The 19,162-nt window shown below is 37.0% G+C and overlaps 1 protein-coding gene across 1 annotated transcript in view; it reads right to left on the bottom strand.

Moving 5' to 3' along the window:
• LOC145673537 (EP300-interacting inhibitor of differentiation 3-like) overlaps window positions 1-19,162 on the bottom strand; it is a 69,388-nt gene that overhangs the window by 10,004 nt on the left and 40,222 nt on the right. Inside the window, exons 3-6 of the mRNA XM_081743335.1 lie at window positions 18,685-18,815; window positions 11,883-12,095; window positions 6,587-6,794; window positions 1,554-1,669 (exon numbers count right to left, since the gene is read on the bottom strand). Coding sequence (XP_081599461.1) covers window positions 1,554-1,669; window positions 6,587-6,794; window positions 11,883-12,095; window positions 18,685-18,815 — 668 coding nt within the window. The remainder of the gene's footprint in view (window positions 1-1,553; window positions 1,670-6,586; window positions 6,795-11,882; window positions 12,096-18,684; window positions 18,816-19,162) is intronic.

The following is a 19,162-nucleotide window of genomic DNA, read 5'->3' as shown; positions in this document are numbered from 1 at the left end:
CATAACAGGTTGTCTAAAAAGTAGTGAGCTTTTGGAGATCAAAATTGAGAATACATTTATTATTACTTGGAAAACACATTATGAAAACGTATTTTGTTCGATGATCTGTCATTTTTCCGGCAACATCATTATTCCGTCATTACAGAATTTCAGTGGTTTTTGGTTAAAAAATTGTGACACGTGCTTTTTCATAGGCCTCTTTCGAAACTTTGAGGGAGTTTTGCAAAGACCGGAACAAATGATAATCGGATGGTGCCATGTCCGGGCTATGCGTTGGAAGCACTAAAACCTCCCAGCCGATGGTTGTTATGCGGCCTGGTGCTACCTGTCGACAAATTCCAGCAGTTTTTTTCCAATCATTAGGTCACTTGTGCTAATGAGTTTATCGTTCTGTTCGGCAGCAGCAGCCCGTGAACCACACCCCCTTACAATCCCACAAAAATTTCCTGGGAGTCAGTGGAGCTCCTTCAGAAATGACTTGAGCTCGTTATATTTCAATAAAGATTCGCGGATACAAATTCGACCAAGTGAATGTTTTTGAGTTCCATCATGTCACTTCTTTCTGCAGCCACCTTTCTCTAAATGGTTTAACGCTGTTTGGCGATGGCTGTTTATTGGCCAATCTTACATGCCAACCTTGCTCGACTTTGTCAGAATATCATACAATATTTCTGATTGGTCGCGCACTGCGAAGAACATCTTGGGCATCAAAGTATCCAGAACGAAAGCGACTCAACGATCTTTTGGCTCTTGCTTTTGGTATTGTATTTTGCCAATAAACAGCACAAATTTCTTCAAGGACCTGAACAGCATTTGCGTCTTGATCGAAATAAAATTGTACAATACAGTGCAACTTTGCGGAAAGTTACTCATCTTAACGGCGTAATACCTCACATCTGATTGTAGGTAGGTATTCCGACACTTTTCTACTAGCTTCCATTGTTAGCTGTTGAATGACGTTACGCCTGACCCACTGCAACTCATATACTCTGAAGATTTGGAACACTAACGCCATCTCGTGCGCAAAAGACTCAATACTTTTTATACAACCTGATAATAGATTATGGCAATTGATTTGTTTGATTCTTCCATGATCATGTTTTCTGTTGTCTGAAACTACTTTCTGTTGTCTGACAATATACCTTCATCAATCAATGACTGCAAACAAATAATCAAAATTAAACACGGGGTGGGGTTTAAAAAGTTGCTGTTTAAAAGGTTGCCAACTCAGCTCATATCACGAGAATTTTACACTATGATTATCAAGACTGTAAAGTTAAGTCAGTACGAAAACTTCATAAATAGAAATTTTGGTAATGTTGATACATCAGCATTGAAATAGGTTCCTTTGTCCATACATACCATATACCCAAGAAGTTGAGGGGGCCAAACTATCGTATGAATAACGTATTCAACAGAAAATTATATTCAAACAGACAACTGTCCTATTCTTTCTTCCAAATGCTTCTCTCAATACAATGAGAAATTGTGGTTTATCAAAGTTTTCTCTAACTGCTTCCATTAAAATCACATATCGTTAATGTTCCACTTACTTTCCAGAGATCCATGTCCATGCGCATTACTATTTGTTTCTTCGTTTCCTTTTCCTCCAGTTGTTTAGTCTTCTCCCTGCTTTTGATCACTGGTTCTATCACAGGCTGACCTTTGTCTTCAGTAGAAAACAATCACATTAATAGTGATAATAATAATAAGAACAATAGTACAATAGACTCCAGAGTTTCTGGCCTAATATGGCGGAAGGGCAGGCCGGATAGGCTGAAGTTCTCTGAACTCATTTCTTCCCCCACCAACAGGGTTGGCAAAAACCATGGTTTTTATTGAAAAAAACAAAAAAACAGGCTTTTTGGTTTAAACTTTTTTTTCATTTAATTAATTTACTCTATGTATTTATATTAGATATGAACAGAAATGAGTTTCTTTCGCCTTGGTGTTATTATGCAACAACAAAGTTATGCTGGAAGGGGTCACATAAGCTTAAAGTGGAATCCAAACCGCTTCTCGACTTACATCCAAGAGAAATTGTCCATTTGGACACGGAACCGGGACTAATTGGTCACAAATGCGATTGCCGACTCACTCATGAAGGACTCCTGATAAAAATACGTTGTACTGATCTTTACATAGGCCTAGTTGTTAATATAATTGTCAAGAGTCATTTCAGAAGGACAGAAAGATAAACAATTATACAAGTAAAAACATTATACAGAATTATATATAAATCGGGAAACTCCCGTCTTTGGGAAAATCCTGTTATTACTTTAATTGTATTTGTATGTAAAATTTTAAGGTCAACGTATCATAATCACTACGCTAAAACTGAGGTATTAAATTACAAATTTGGTATGTAGATATCACTCAATAAAATTAAAACCAAGTCAAATCCAAGCTGATGTTGGAAACTACGTAGGCAGTTGATAAATTTTGCCAATTTCTATCAACATATTTAAGCAACCTTGGCTTCTTTATAAAACAACAGGCATTCCTTCAAGTAGAAATATATAAGTTTGGTTTCATTTCGTATGTTTAGGCTTAACATCCTTATGAAATACCAAGTTATCACTGAAAAGACTTTCGCTTAGAGGGACACCTCGAATCGCTACTTGGTTTACACTTGAAAGATGGGTTGTGGTTCGACCGAGAATTGAACGCGGGACCCCTTCATTAAAAGGTGAAAAGTAGATAAACGTAATGCGGGTGGTTTGATGTGATGTGGAAACGTCACCATGAAGTTCACACGATTTAAAGCATTTTTTTTTTTTTTTTGTTTAAACCAATTGGTTTTTTTGAAAAAAAAAACAGCTGGTTTTAAACCATGGTTTAAACCACCTTGGTATAAACCAGCCAATCCTGCCCACCAATACAGACAAAGTTTTTATACCAAAACACTGTTATAATAGAGTACGTATTTTTTCACTTCTTATTTGGCTCTGTGCTGGTAGTTTATAAATGTTTATGTACTGCACTGCTCGTTTCAAGAATTTATTAGAGAAAAAAAAAAAAAGTTAAAGAATAGGTACAGTATATGTAAACTGTTCATATTTTAACATGAATTCTGTAATGCCTAACTTAAATGCAGGAAACATAAACAAAACATTAGCGAAAATCGTAGGCCTAATTCTTAAGAAAATTGACTCAAACTTATTTTACAGTTCACAGATATGAAAAGATAGCCCTAAGAGATAAGAGTCAAAAACTTACTGTTCAGTTATAATCAGGAACAGCGACAAGCACACTGTATTGAGGTCCGTTACACACTGACGAATTAATGAGCAAGGAGCAGAACGCTGCTCCTTTTGCTGTCAAAACTTGTATTTTGCATACATCGTAGCAGACGCCCGCTTCCAGTGCCTTGGCAATGTTGCCAATGCAAAGTCTTGCCTTCCTCATTTAATTACGATAAAAGAAAACTAGGACGGATAGTCGCGAGCCGAATACTCGGGAGTCTACTGTAATAATAATAATAATAATAAGTACTAGTAGTTTACTGGGCTTTCTAAACGGTTACAACTTTCTCCGTGGGAGATCCACTTCAATTCCAGATAAAACATCATATAGTTTGCATCGCAAGCTGAATTGTAGATCCGTCACATATAAGAGACGTTAAACTTCCCAACTAACACCTTAACTATACCTAATAGAGTACAGGAAGCATCGATAGCTAATATCTGTAAGATGCTCTGTTCGAACAAACATCTCTCCTTGGCTTTCTTTCTTTCTTTATTCAATTCCTTACACAGTCATCAAATTTTGTCAACATATATACTAAATACTATACTAACATGGCTCACACTGAAACTTGATATTGATTTCTCTGAATTTCCATTACTGATTAATTCCCTGACTTTTCCTCAATTTCCACGACTTGAGTAACTGAATTTTGTGTGATCCGCAACACTGAGAAGACAATCATTTATGGTTACACTTACGAAAATAAATAAATAAATAAATAAATAATGGACCTCCACCATCCCCATAGTATCAATTTCAAATATCTGGGAAATATTTTGACGAACGACGCATTCAACAAGAAAAGATCACTCTTAACATTGGATTAAGGAAGAAATTGGTCAACTACTACATCTAGAGCATTGAACTGTATGGTTCAGAGACTTCAACATTACGGAAGTTAGAGAAGAAATATTCGAGAGCTTCGAAATGTGGTGTTAGAGGAAGATGGAGAAGATAAAATAGACAGAAAAAGTAATAAACGAAGATGTTTTAAAACGAATAGGAGAGTCGAGAACGCTTTTAGCCACCATCCTTCGTACAAAAGCCAACTAGATTGGATATATCTTGCGAAGAATAGGAAGAAGAAGGACAGAAGTGATCGATGATTTGAAAAATAGAAGGAAGTATTGGGAGTTAAAAGAGGAAGCTAAAGATCGAGAAACATTTCAAGGGCCAAACTGAAAATTAAAAACATTATTCCCATGACCTGTCGAAAGGCAGAATACTTAATAACAACAATAATTATCCAATGACCTCCTTTTTCCTTTTTAAATATAGTATAAGCTTACTTGCTCACTGTAAATATGTATGAGTCAAATTTCCTGTGTTTGAAATACAATAAAACACTACTACTAAACAATAATTATACTCTAACGGTATCTTTAATACTTCAGTTTTTACAGTAATAAACATACACAAGTAAACATATATCATAATCTCGCCTCCCTCTTTGTTTATCTCCAACTAACAAACCTTTTTTTCTGTAATGTTCCAATTTTTTAATTTAATTTTTTGTTCTATCAAAGCTTGAAGTTTTAACATCTTTCGCTGCTTCTCAAGCTGCTTCTAAAGATATTTTTTCAGCCTTTTTCGTATCTTCTTTTTGAGTCTGCCTTGATTCTTTGAAGTGTTTTCTGTACTTTTGTTAACATTGATCGAGTATTAGTCACTTCCTGAATACTTACGTGAAATATGATTGCATTTTCCACTGTCCTCTGAGAAAATAGGCTATATTCATGTAAATCTTCTACATTTTCAAGAAACACTATTCATACTTATAGAAGACCTTTCTCAAGTCTAACCAAAATTCTTGGAATAATGAGCTAAAAGTGAACTGAATCACTTATATGCACTAAAACTGTGAACGAAATATAAAATTAGAACTAAAGAATATAATACACTGCAATTGATACTACTTGTCCTGTCTAACAAATCGCTGCGCGCACGTGGTGCTCAATGCTGTGTTGTCAACTTTTGTGTCGAGTGTTGAAACAGGAATTAGTCACTGTAAGCAAATATCAGTTTTATAAAATTAAATGACACAAAAGAGAACCAAAAGGAATGCTCTCAATAACCAGTAGGTCCACTACTCAAGTTGACATTCGATTAAAACAATGTGCATTTGTTTATACTGTAAGGATCCCCCCATCATAACAGAAGCCCATGTCAATACAACACGTGTTATTGATTACAAACAATGAAGCAGGCAAGAAGTCAACACGAAAGACACGAAATCAAGACGGCGGTGCCCGAGGAGGAACGAACCACCAAGAGGCCTTCTATAAAAGTACAGCCTGAGGAGGACCTGGTATCAGTCTGACCACTGATCAACTAACCAACACCTGCTCCGAGGTCGCATTGAACTAGCGGTACACCTTTCCTTAACCCGAGGTCGCATTGGACTAGGGATCCTCACCACAGCCAAACCTCACGAAGCTGAATTGGGCTGAGGGGGTTTTCCTTCAAGACTCAACCAAGCCTTGCAGGTGCCTTGGAGACTGCTTTGAGAGAAGGGGCACCGTGCAAAACACCGATTGGCCAATAAGAAGCCCCATTTATTATTTGTAAATCAAAGACGTTGTATTTGGGAATTTTTATAATAAATTAGTAAAGGGGAAAAGACTCACCCGGACCGTTATTTTGTCTACCTATAAAACCATTTCAATATTCAAATTGATAAAGTGCGGAAAGGGTGGAATGTTTACCATTGCAGAGCGAGACAAATGAGCCACTGTAATTGGCTGAACGTGTTGTTGCTATAGAAAGAGTTCTTCTTGCCCGATTGTTATGACCATGTGCAGGAAGTGAAAAACAGAAGAAAGCAACTGTCAGAAAGGACAAGTGGGTATCAAATAAAGTATAGTAGTAATACTTACATGTACAAGCCAACTTACTGTTGCATATTCATTTTCATTATATATACTGAATAACTTATTTCAGGGACAAATTTTAAAAATTCTTTAATTCTTCTGTGGAATGTAGCAGATTTTCCTGAGCTGGGCATATTTTGATTTTTTCCCGCACTTTCCCTACCTATTTTAATATCCCTGACTTTTAAGGTCAGTATCAACCCTAATTAAGTAAACGAACACACTTACAATCTCATATTCATTTCACTCTACAAAAATTTCTTGGTGCACCATTACAACTGTTCGGTTCATTAGAAAAAATAATTTCTTACCATTCCCCTAAATCAAATTTCAGAATAACTCAAGAAACTATAGATAAACTACTAATAACTATGAAATGAAATATGTATTCCATTGCCCAAATCGTATGTAAAATCAGTGGCATGTAAAGATTGTTATTGCTAGTCATTAAGACAAGTAATACTTACATGTTCTAATTATGGCGTGACCATCCTTCACAAGAAATGAAACGTGAAAGATATTCTCAGATGTCAATCCAAACGAAGTGGGGTTGACAACAAATCTATAGAAGTTGATTGGTTTTCTCCCTCTTTTTATGTAAGCATCATTCAGAATCTGAAGAATATCTTCAACTGTTTCTTCCACCCCCGTCTCCTGCTTCTTAACACTCTGTATCTGTGGGGGGAAAAAAATGATACATCTTCAGATATAGAAACGAAAAAGGCCATTTCAGTAAACAATAAAGAAGAATCATGATTCTTAGCGTAACCTGGTTCGACTCCCAGTTGGAGCTCTTGCAGTTCACATTCCACTTAAGCTGTAGGTCCACTTTTCTTATAGCCTTAGCGGAAGTATACCGTGCATTTCTAGCAGCAAAGCTATATGAGGCACATTTTATCTTCTCTTGTACACCATTCACCCATTACATTAATTTTATATTCAACCAACCCGACAGCCGTTATAGGAAGAGATCAGAAGGAACCAAGAATAAGTAAAGGAGTAAGGCAAGGATGTGGACTTTTACATCTCCTGTTCAACGTCTATACAGAAGAGGCTATGAAAGACTTCTTTGATAAAAACGAGAAAGGCGTAAAAGTAAATAGCCAGGTTTTCAGCACAATAAGGTTTGCTGATGACATAGTACTGATAGCGCAGAACGAAAACGACTTGCAGGAAGCACTTTCAAACTTGAACGACCAACTGGAAAAAGTACATCCAAAATGAAAAATAAGAAGAAAACCAAAGTGATAAAGTGCAGAAGAGCAGAACAGGAAGGAGCAAACGTATCGCTAGATAGAAAGAAAATTGAAGACGTTAAGACTTCCCCTATTTAGGAAGTCTAATATCCTCGGATGGAAGAAGTGAAAAAGACATAAGTTCCAGAATAGTGCAGGCTAAACAAGCATTCAATAGGAAAAGAGGACTGCTAACATCAAGAAATGTATCGTTGGACGTTCATAAACGATCTATTAAGACCCTGGTATGGAGCGTGGAGCTTTACAGATCAGAGACGGGGACACTGCGAAAAGCTGAAATATTTGCTGGAAGTATTTGAAATGTGGTGTTGGCGCAGAATATTGCGCACAGCATGGACCGAAAGGAAAAAAATGAAGACGTACTAAAGAAAGCTAATGAAGGACGACAGATCATGAAAATAATAGGAAAAAGAAGAAACAGCATGCCTGACCATCTTATTCGGCTCTCCGATTGGATCACCGTGCTGATAAAGGGAAAGGCAGAAGGAAAACCAGGAAGAGAAAGACCAAGGATATAATATCTAGATGCAGTTACGAAGAAGAGACCTTATCAAAGTATAAAATAGCTCTCCCAAGGGAGAGAAAAGTTTTAACATTTCCATGTTGCCCACCAACCTAAGGTTGAGGTGAACACGATGATGATTCAAGCAACTATCATGTAGAACTGTCAACATGACTATATAACGCAGTCATTGCTATCAGTTAATCATGTAACGAACTGAATTTCAGAAATCACTAATTGATTTTATAATACAGTTTCGATTAAACCGTGTAAATATAGTTCTTTCTTTTCTCCTCTTTTCGTGTTGATAAGAAGTGCTTTGAAGGTTATCTAGTGGGCCTTACACATTTGTGATGTTACTTGACCTTTCCAATCAGGTATGTATTTTCACATACGGTTTGGAAGAACCTGAGAAAAGGACTGCTGATTTTTCGCTGTGAATACCCCTTGATTTTATTTCTGTATCAAGTTCAATCACGTTAAAGTACTTTCCTTACATTCGCATCCATGTTTGTCTTTTGGAGGAACATGATATCAATGAAAGTGGTCACCAAGCAGAGCATTTAGCCCTCGCAGGGCCTGATATGCTTACAAGCAGGGTATCAACCCATCACGTGAACAAACACTACAGCAGTGTGAAACAGCCTGCATGGTGCCTTGTTGATACCGCACGTTCATCACCTGATAAAATTTTCAAAAAAAGGAAGCAGGATTTATTGGATCATTCAAGGATTGTGAGTCTTTCAGAAGAAGCACAAATGGTGTTAACAGTAATACTCGAGAGGGTCTTCTAATGCCATAACTAATCGAAGTTAAAGAACGATGACTATTTCTGCGCTGAATATGGATATGATTTGAACCAGTGACGCTAGTATGTTATCTTAAGTAATTTTAGTTACAGTTATGCTAATACCTATATGGCTTCTCTTTATACGTGGTCTATGATTACACAGCCTCACACAGCAACTCTCCCCCCCCCCCCACACACACACAAACAAAAAAAAAGTTATGTGCACCGGACCCCAGGGCATGAATTCAATTCGATGTATTTTGTTACAAAGAATCCAAACTTTGAAACCCCAGAAAGATCGATCGTGTCATTTTTTTGTTATGGGCGAAAAACTTGAGCGATTTTGGATGGGGAGGATGCACATTTTTCGCCCATAGCACAAAATTGACACGGTCAATCGTCTTCAGGTTTCGAAATTTTGATTGTGTATCAAAATACATTTAATCTATACTCCTGGATCCGCTGAACGGAACTTTTTTTTTTTTCCATAGCTGTAATACGTGTATTCTCCCTATCCAAAATCGCGCAAGTGTACAAGTATAGCTGCTAGTAAAAACGCATGCCTATCCCCTTTTTCCTCCCTATAATTTCGAGTGAGATCTTTCACTGATCTACAAAGCATTATGTTCTCCTTTGATCGAAGACTACACATATTTATTCGTTCGATTCAAATTCATCAGATGGGATATGCTTTTGCTGCAGACTATATTCTACAAACAAGATCTGTTACAGTAGAGAAATGTTACTTTGAAATCAGATATTCTCAACGGGAAATACCTATATTTCCTTACAATTAATCCATTTAATATATTATCTGTTTTTCAGCTACATTTAACGCAAACATTTATAATGTTATAATGCTAATGAACAATGTAATATCCATCTATTCTCGGGCCGTACATACGGCCTCCTTTGGCTTCTGGCCACCCCCTCGTTATGGAAGTTTCAAATCAGTGTATTATTAGTGTGGAGAAATCAATTTCCTGTTCTGTCCACAGGGTGTCTACTAAAATTCCAAAATGAAATTTCGTGAGTTTTTCGTGACCTTTTCTTTACCAAACCATAAAATTTCGTAACATTCGAAAACTAATAACGGTGCCTATATTCTTTAGCACTTATCTTTATCTTATCTCTACCTTCAAAGGCTCCCTGGAGCATTCACTCTATATAGTATGTTTTGTTCAAATAAATAACAACAAACACAAATTCACTAATCTTAAAATTACGTATCTAAATACGTATAATGACAAATCCTTAGCAGTCCTTTAAAAATGTCACACTGATTGTAAACAGTTGTACTGATGGATTCTAGGATTTAGGATTTTAGATTTCTGACCTTTCGGCATCTAAGGCCATTTAGCCCGTCTCGATTTGAGGGATGACCTCCCTCGGCGAGCACACAATCCGGGGAAAGGGAAGGAAGGAAGCGGCCCGGGACCTATAAGTTAGGTACCACCCCGGCATTTGCCTGGTGTGAATAAGGAAAACCCAGGAAAACCTCATTCAGGGTGGCTGGCCTGAAAAAGCGTGTTACACTTTTTCGACCGAGTGACCCCACCGGGAATCGAACCCGAGATTCTGATGGATTATCTCTCTCTTAAGTTGGCTAATATTGTTTTACCCTTCTAAAGTGCTTCAACTTCTTCGATCTCCTTTTCTTTTCCGTCAATTCCTTAAAGTATTCTGCTTCTATCTTGATTTTCTTTTATCCTTTCTGTTCCTCATCTCATTTTTACTTCAAAGTTCCCATTCGTTTCAACGATGCATTTCTCACAGCCATAGACCATAGACTCTGATCATACTGTTACCGATACCTTATGTAAACCTCCAATGAATAATACGGCACAATATACGGAACCTTGTAAGTATGCGTTTAGAAAATTCTACAAGTTTTTCATTATGATGGAAATTTTCATAAGAAATACATCTAACCTGTCTTTCTTCTAATTAAACTAACTACATACTTCTTAAATATGTCGTTTTTCACGCGGTGATAAATAACTTTTCTCAATTTTTTCTGCTTCGTCGTAAGCTACATGGCTTTTCGAGGTCAGTTCTTGTAAAGTACTAGTAATACGAGATTCTCTCAAAGAACTATTTGTCACCACATACGAAGAAAGGCATGTTGATCCTCTCAGTATAACCTAGCGCAATGGTGATTTTTGATTAACTAATGATGTAAACAAAGAATCGAGAAAATTTCTCCAATTTTTCTAAAAGAATAAAATAAAAAGAATCCAAGTTCTTGTATTCCTTTGCGTGCTGCTGTGACACCAAAGCCAATATCCAGAAGATTCTGTCTGTCACATCCACAGACATCAGTTGCTTTGCTCTTTTAACAGAAGACATTACACTTCTTCAAGAAATGATTACCAATACTGTGGACCACAGAATACAGTTCGTCAAACATAAATGGTAAAAAACGCTTGACCGATTGAAAATCTCTCAGATAGTGTTCTAGTTCTAATGCTACTGATTACAGGAATGAAAGTTTCACTTGTAGAGGATCATCGCTAACTTCTGTAGAACGTGCAAATTTTGTATGCCCGGAGGTTTTGAATACACTTGATTGTCATTATTTCTTCAAGAAAGGCAACATCTCGATCGCTCTTCCAATTACCTTTGAATTTTCGATCCACATAATAGAACATATTTTTGACGGGAATACAGAAGAACTTGTGATACGCACAAAATCTGCTCGCCTAAAGGGAAAATCTCTGAAGTAGTAGCTATTCACTTCTAATAGTTAACTTTTCGGAGCAGCTGAGTAAACTGGTCAGATGCCAGCTAAAGGACAATCTCAAGAGCTAAAGGGTGCAAATTAGGCCAAATTTTCATGAAATGCGATTGAAGCGTGCTTTGATTACAATTTGGTAGCGATTAAAGTTAACCACATACATTTTTGGCGGTGAATTTTAACGTTTTATGGAACAAAATTATCCAGTCTCTACTTCTATTTGTACAGATTTAAAAAAAATCGTGACCCAAAAGCTAAATTTCGTGACTTTTTCTCGACCTTCATGACCGTTTCCTGATTTCGTAACTTTTTCATGACTTTCGTGACCGACAGACACCCTGGTCCAGGATAACAACACTCTCAATAACTCAGTATTAAGGTCTATTAGATACAATTAAATCAGTTTGGTTTAATTTTAAAGCTGAAATGAATAGTTAAAAGACATTATTTTTTTTTAATGAATGAAAGAGGCGCTTACGTTCTCCGGCACTTGCTTCTTGCCGACGGCATCCTTCTGTTTCTGCTTTCTGGGCTTTCTCTTGGGCACCGCTTCGGCCTTAAATGTGCCGTTCAAATAGTTGAACACTGGCAGTGGGCTAAGAACTTCACCTGACAGTTTATGGAGCTTCAGCCAGTCCGCCTTTCGAATAGTGTTCTCTGACAATGGAGCGTCTCGACTCAGGAACTCAAACTATAGAAAGAAACAAGAATGCTTTCATTAACACTTGTGGATAGAAACACTCATGCTTTAAGAAATAAATATACAACAAAAGAAAACATATACGTAGAAGCTCAACAAATAAAGAGTCTACATTAATCCTTTTATTTATTTATTTATTTTTTAAAGGTAAATTATAGACTTTCAGTCAAGCAGCTACAGCATCATCCCTATTTATCCTAGAATCATGGTTCGTACATCACTCTCTTCAGAACTGAACAGCCTTTCAAACGGTATCATTCACATTTCCCTATCATGCCTTTGAGGCGGGAAATTTTGAGGGAAATAGGAATCTTTTCTGAAAAATTAACGCACAGATCTCAAATTCAACTGAAAAATACTAAGCAGTGTACTAAATGTGTGTACAAAATTTCAAGTAAGGGCGGGAAAATATTTACCAATTGTTAATACTTAAAAACAACCTATGTATTCACTGCTCAAAATATTAAAACATAGCCAAAGGATGTAACAATCTATATATGTCTAATCCTTTAGTAACTATATTCAATCTTATTATGTATACAAGAAATACTTGCGTTCTTCAATAATTCTTTATTATAAACCTGTGCCCTATGCACTCTTTAAACATCATAATTCATCTTGACCATTCCACAGCTATTACATATTTACTATTCACAGGACATTCATAATAACTCATACCGTAAACATCAACTTAAACATCCATCATCATTCTGTATCCTATTTGCACAGACTATCTTCAGTAACTACATATCGGACATTCTCATATTTGTGAACACTTTTAGCCCATTTCTATTTCCAACACCAATGAGCTAAGAATAACCCCACAATGCCCCAGGTGACCCGGATGTAATATAAAAATTTCCTGAGATATCCATATTTATCCTAGGATCATGGTTCGTATATCATTCTCTTCAGAATAGAACATACTTTCAAACGGCACCATTCACATGTCTCCATCGTGTATCTGAGGCGGGAAAATCATGAAAAAGGAATTCTTGTTTAAAAAATATTCTTTTTTTATCTTTTTGCCTCTCTGATCCTCTCTCTGTTTTAACGTAGAGATCTAAAAGAAATCTGAAAAAATACTAAGGGGTGCACTCAATGAGTGTGCAAAATTTCCATCTCCTAGGTGCAAAACTAAGCGCACCAAAAATAATATCCCCACAATACCCCATTCCCGTATAAAACAAGATCTCAAGTAAAAATGTCTTGAGACATCCCTATTTCCCCGAGGATCATGGTTCGTACATCATTCTCTTCAGAACAAAACACCTTTCAAACTCCATTATGTAAGTGAGGTGTGACAATCGCGAGAAAAGGGATTTTTTGTTTTAGAAAATCCTTTTTGCCCCTTTGGACCCTCCCCCACTGTTTTATAACACATATCTGAAAAAAATTGAAAAATACTAAGGGGTGCACTGAATGTGTGTGCAAAATTTCAGTCTTCTAGATGCAAAAGTAAGCCCGCCAAAAAAATAATAAAAATAGGCATAACAAAAAAAATTTTTCTAAAGTTATGACATCATCGCACCCTATGTCTCGACGCAGAAGGACGTGAAAGCATATGTAACGTGTTTTACATTGCCTCCAGGCTTGGAAAAAAAAAATAAACGAAGTAAAAAAGTTTTATTGGTACTTTTTAAATCGAATAATGAAGATTCTACCCTATCACCAAAAAATAGGTGACATGATTTAAAAGGGTTAAGAAGTGGGAAGTAGGACAAATCAAAGTGAAGTACATAAACAGTGGGTGGAAAGCCCCTTTACATAGTAAACTATGACCAGTTACTGTTCTCATTAATTGTCTTAATTATTATTATTATTATTATTATTATTATTATTATTATTATTATTATTATTATTATTATTATTATTATTATTATTATTATTATTATTATTGCATTACTGTTCATGGTTATGCTGCAGCGGATGCACACAAGAACGTCGCGATGCATCAACCTTGGAACTGAACATGGAGGGAGTCACACATATCTTGAAAATGAAATGAAATTTTTAAGTTTTACGTCCCACGATTATGCCGGTTACGCTAAAGAAGACGGTGAGGATGAGAAATGAAGGAAACGGTGGAATGAAGAAAGTGGGTGGAAACGGGAGAACCCCGAGAAGACCCACGCACACGGTGTTTGTCCACCACAAAGCTCACTTGGCGCGAGTTGGGATCGAACCAAGGACCTCATGCATCAGTCACACAGATCTGGTTGATTCATAAAGATCTACTACTAATAATACAAACTGTACTAATACTAATGCAAAGCGACTTCTCACAAAGATTAACAAGAACATGAACAATAACACTACAACAGTCATAATATTACTACAGATTAAAGTAGAACAGTAACTTGTAGTAATTTACTGTGTAAAGAAACTTTTCGCCCACTTCGTAGATTATAATCTCAGATCCTAAATTTTCGCAGCAACAGACTGGGGAAACAATGCAAGACATAAATATGCTATCACAATTTACAAGATAATATACTACTGTTACACAAATGAAATATCTCTGGTCTCCTATCGGTGAATGTTATCTCCAGAGAAATCGCTATGGCCTCTCATCTGAACACATACAAAGGATTAGGAGGTCGACTGTGGATTCAACGCTTCGAATATGAACTCTTGTTTACTCCCATATTTCCCCCATAGCATTTTTAGCAAACAATTTTTCGTTTTTATTATCTGTAATTTCCATATTCAATAAAAATATTTCACTTGCATAATTTTCCTTTTAGACGACCTTGAAGAGATAGTAATACAGAAATAAAGACAATGACCACATACTCGTTTGAAAGCTTTCAAGTAAAAATAGTGAACTTACAGCTTAAGTGGAATCCAAACCACATGAATTTCCGGTGGAAATCGAACCCGGGCCTTCCGCGCCGAAAATGCGTACGTTATTCATATAGCCATAAGGAAACCGTCTCAATGTCAGTAGAGATAAGGGTGCAAATGTAAAATATTCCTGAGACATTGAATTCTTGCTATTTAATACCATTTTCTCTCTATGGCAATCAACACTGATTTCTGCCACTTCCGATTTCAACAGAGAGATAAAGGGACACTCAATTCACATCGAAAGTCTTTTCTCGCTATCACTTACTGCTTACTTAATGGAGATGAATATTGGAACCGAAAAAGCCAATGCCTTTCTACTATTTCCAGTTTTAATAGCGAGATCAACGTGAATCTTCGACACTAAATTGATTTCGAAAAACAGCTTCTCTCTACTACCGTTTTTATTCTAATGGTGATTTACAATGACAACAGAGCTGGTTCATTTCTATCACTTCCGGATTGAAGAAAGAGTCAATAAACTAATAGACTAGATAGACTAGATGGAACTTATTCCTGACCGCTTCTCGTTATTTCTTACCGTTTATGCTGTGATACCTGCTCACTAACAGGCGAACAAACAGCCGTTCTAAAAGACTTTACAGCATAGCAGGAAGTCTAAAAACTGAAATCAATTCTGATTTCTGTTTACGAAACACTTTGTTTTTCGCAAACATTTCCGATAAGATATTCTTAGAAAAAAATGTGGCCATCCCCAGTTCGAGTAACATTAAAACTCTTGACAGTAAATATGTAGTGCGTTGATGCGACTGGAATACCAAATTTTAGGACAGGTGGGGAACACTCTGTAAAGCGACTAATGAATGCATATGTCACAAACTACGTTAAATGTTTAGAAAACAGGCTGAGTAGCCAGACAGGTCGTATGAGAGTCCATTTTGACAACATACAATTGCATTGTAGCCACGAAAAACATCAACACCCAGAGCGCTGAATGAACGAAGTACACAATGTTGTTTTATAAAATCTTGAACCGGTGACACTACATGAAAAAGTGTGCCTCACAGCCACCAACCAACTTCTCTCAAGCACAATGGAAGCGCACCCTCGGAAATGTGTTAGTACAATTGCAGATGCCTAGCTCAATCGCTAAGAAAAAAAAAAAAAAGTTAAACTGATTGGTGCCTCTTGAGGGGTCGCTGTCAAGTTCTCTGAGTTGATTGTGACCAACGTCAGGAACAGTTTCCGTCAACATCAAACCATCACTACAGATATTTACAGTGCTGAAGTCCGTCAAATGCAGCATAAACGTATCCACAAGCATCCAGAAATGTTCAATGCACATGTCATCTTTATGTTGCACGACAGTGTATGTCCACCAGGGTGTCTATTAAAATTCCAAAATGAAATTTCGTGACTTTTTCGTGACCTTTTCTTTTTCAAGAGCGAATTTGGGTGCGAATTAGGCCGAATTTTCATCCATGCGATACAAATGTATTTTGCTTGCAATTTGGTAGCGTCTAAAGCCGATCATAGACATTTTTGGTGGTGAATGTTGACGTTTTATAGAACAAAATTTTTCAATCTGTACTTACATTTGCACAGTTACAAAAAATCGTGACCCAAAAGCTAAATTTCGTGACTTTTTCGTGACTTTCATGACCGTTTTCTGATTTCGTGACTTTCGTGACCGATAGACACCCTGTCCACACGTTGCTCAAAGGATGATGCAGACTCTCCATGACCTTTCTCACCTACCCTATTCTCCTCACATCTCTATTACCCACTCACCTCTCGGCATTTAGATTTTTCTTTCTTTTCTTTTTACAGGAAAGAACTTCCCTGGCGACTGGGCTGTTGAGAATTTACTCTCATCGCGAACTTCAGAGCTCCTTCGTTACGGAAACGAATCGTCGGCTAACCGATGGCTGTAGGCAGAAACTACTTTGATTAATCAGGAATTGTAGTTTTCAACGTAGTTTTCAACGTTTGTCTTGTAAGCAATGCTTGTCGATTAAAATGAAATGCAATCTTTTAAGTTTTACGTCCCACGGTTATGCCGGTTAGACTAAAGGAGACGGTGAGTGAAATGGTGGAATGAAGAAAGTGGGAGGAAACAGGAGAATCCCGAGAAAACCCACAAGCATGATGTTTGTCCACCACAAAGTCCACACGGCGCGAGCTGGGATCGAACCAAGGATCCCAAGCACTGGAGGTGAACGCTCTACCACTGAGCCACCGCCCCCCTTCTGCTTGTCGATTGGATACTTCACTTGCACCAGCCATATAGATTTATTACTACTTGCAAAACCCCTCACTCATAAGCATATACTGTCAGAATCTTAAAGGTGTCTGTGTCCACTAGTTATAAACGTGGTATTCCTGAATTTCAACAACTTCTTACTAACAAAACACAATGTTTCCGCATTATAAGCAGGGAACAGAAGTTTCAGGCGAGTTTAAAGAAGCGCTATTAACCAACAGATGACAGCACAGCATAATATCCCTCTCTTTCTAATGTATTTTCTATGGAGCGGCAAATTCGCAACAATATAGTCAAAATCAAGAGATGGGTATTAAATTTTGCCCAAACCAGTTTAAATCAATAATAACGAACAATTTGTGAACTTTTATATTTGATTTGTTCCATTCTTCTTATTCTTCGTCTTTCCTTGCTTATGTGGGTCGATGTTTTTCTCCTCTTTCAATCTCCACCATCTAATTTTCGGATCTCATTTCTGTTTTGATTTAAACTGAGGTGTAGTTCTTCTGATCTCTACTGAATTAATGTTAAATGTAGTTCCACTGTTGAAGTCCTTTTATTCTTAAACCAAGTTGTCATACAACTCTACAAGTATCTAACTATCACTCCACAATATATTAGAAACACACTCCAGACTCTACACTACAAATATCCATATCTTTCTTTTACAATGTAGAATTTGTTAATGAACTCAAAAGTTGTTTACTTTGCTCTTCTGTAACCTGCTAAGCAGTTAGAGCACGTGCCTCTGGCGTGGGAAACCCGGGTTTGATTCCCGGCTGGAGCTCATGTGGTTCAGATTCCACGTTAATCAGTAGGTCCATGTATCATATAGCCTTGCTGTTGAACGAGACGTAAATCTCAAAATCAACTCAACTTAACTCTGGAATTCTCCGAGTCATTTATATTTGACCCATCCTGTACAACACACTTTCCATTTTCGTCACACTTGCATCACGTAATCGAGTACTAATAATCTGCCCTTTTCTGAAAATCGGAGAGACCATTCTCTTACACTATCACTGGCTGCTCAGTTCACTGTACACTGCAGTTCTACTGCTCCTCGTGTTGTACGGAGTTTGCATTAAACACCAGTACTAAGAGAACGGATATACGGCCGTTACCTGACCGTTGCCAACCCAGACGTCTCGCTTCCCAATAGAAAAAAAATGAATTTTTTGAAAAATGAAATCTTTGAGTTTTACGTTCCATGGTTATGCCGGCTAGGATAAAGGAGGCGTTGATGATGAGAAATGAATGACATAGTGGAATGAAGGAAGTGGGAGAACTCCCGAGGAAACCCAGGCACACGGTGTTTGTCCACCACAAAGTTCACTTGGTGGGAGCTTGGATTGACCCCGAGACTCCATGCATCAGAAGTGAACGCTCTACCACTTAGCCACACATGCCATAATATGTTGATACCAATGTGCACGCATATAGTTACTAGAATCTTACAATTCACACTATAGAATATTTAGCATGTTCAAAAGAAAGTGGAAAACTTACTATTTTGTCACAAAACTCCGAAGTTTTAAATGTAAGCAAATTTGTATCTACGGCTTCGGCTGTTTCTTTCAACATTACAGAGCTTCTGTTGAGAACCTGGGCATCCAAAACAACCTCTTCTGGTTTTTTAACTAAATAAAATAAATAAATTGTTTGTTAAAGCACATACTGAAATTTTCAATTTGAGTAATCGAAGAATCACACAACCAGAATGTCAATACACTGTAAAATCCAACATAATGAAACGAACATCGGTTAATTTTCCGAAATAATTTTATTATTGCTAAAATGAAAGCTTGAACTTATAAACAACAAAAGGTAAGGTATGTGGTATAATCTGAACTTTGTTCGATCGTCGAGTCTATATAGCACTATGCTATTCCTTCTACTATTTTTAAATGTAAACACAGTCACCGATCAAAAACAGGTTAAAATTAAAGTGCAGACATCATCTCGGTTGTCGACTGTCAAAATTAAT

The sequence above is a fragment of the Thermobia domestica genome, chromosome 16, assembly GCF_964235325.1.
Source record: "Thermobia domestica chromosome 16, izTheDome1.hap1.1, whole genome shotgun sequence".
Taxonomy (NCBI): Eukaryota; Metazoa; Arthropoda; class Insecta; order Zygentoma; family Lepismatidae; genus Thermobia; species Thermobia domestica.
The sequence above is the reverse complement of the archived record's forward strand: the minus strand, read 5'-3'. Positions and strand labels throughout refer to the sequence as shown.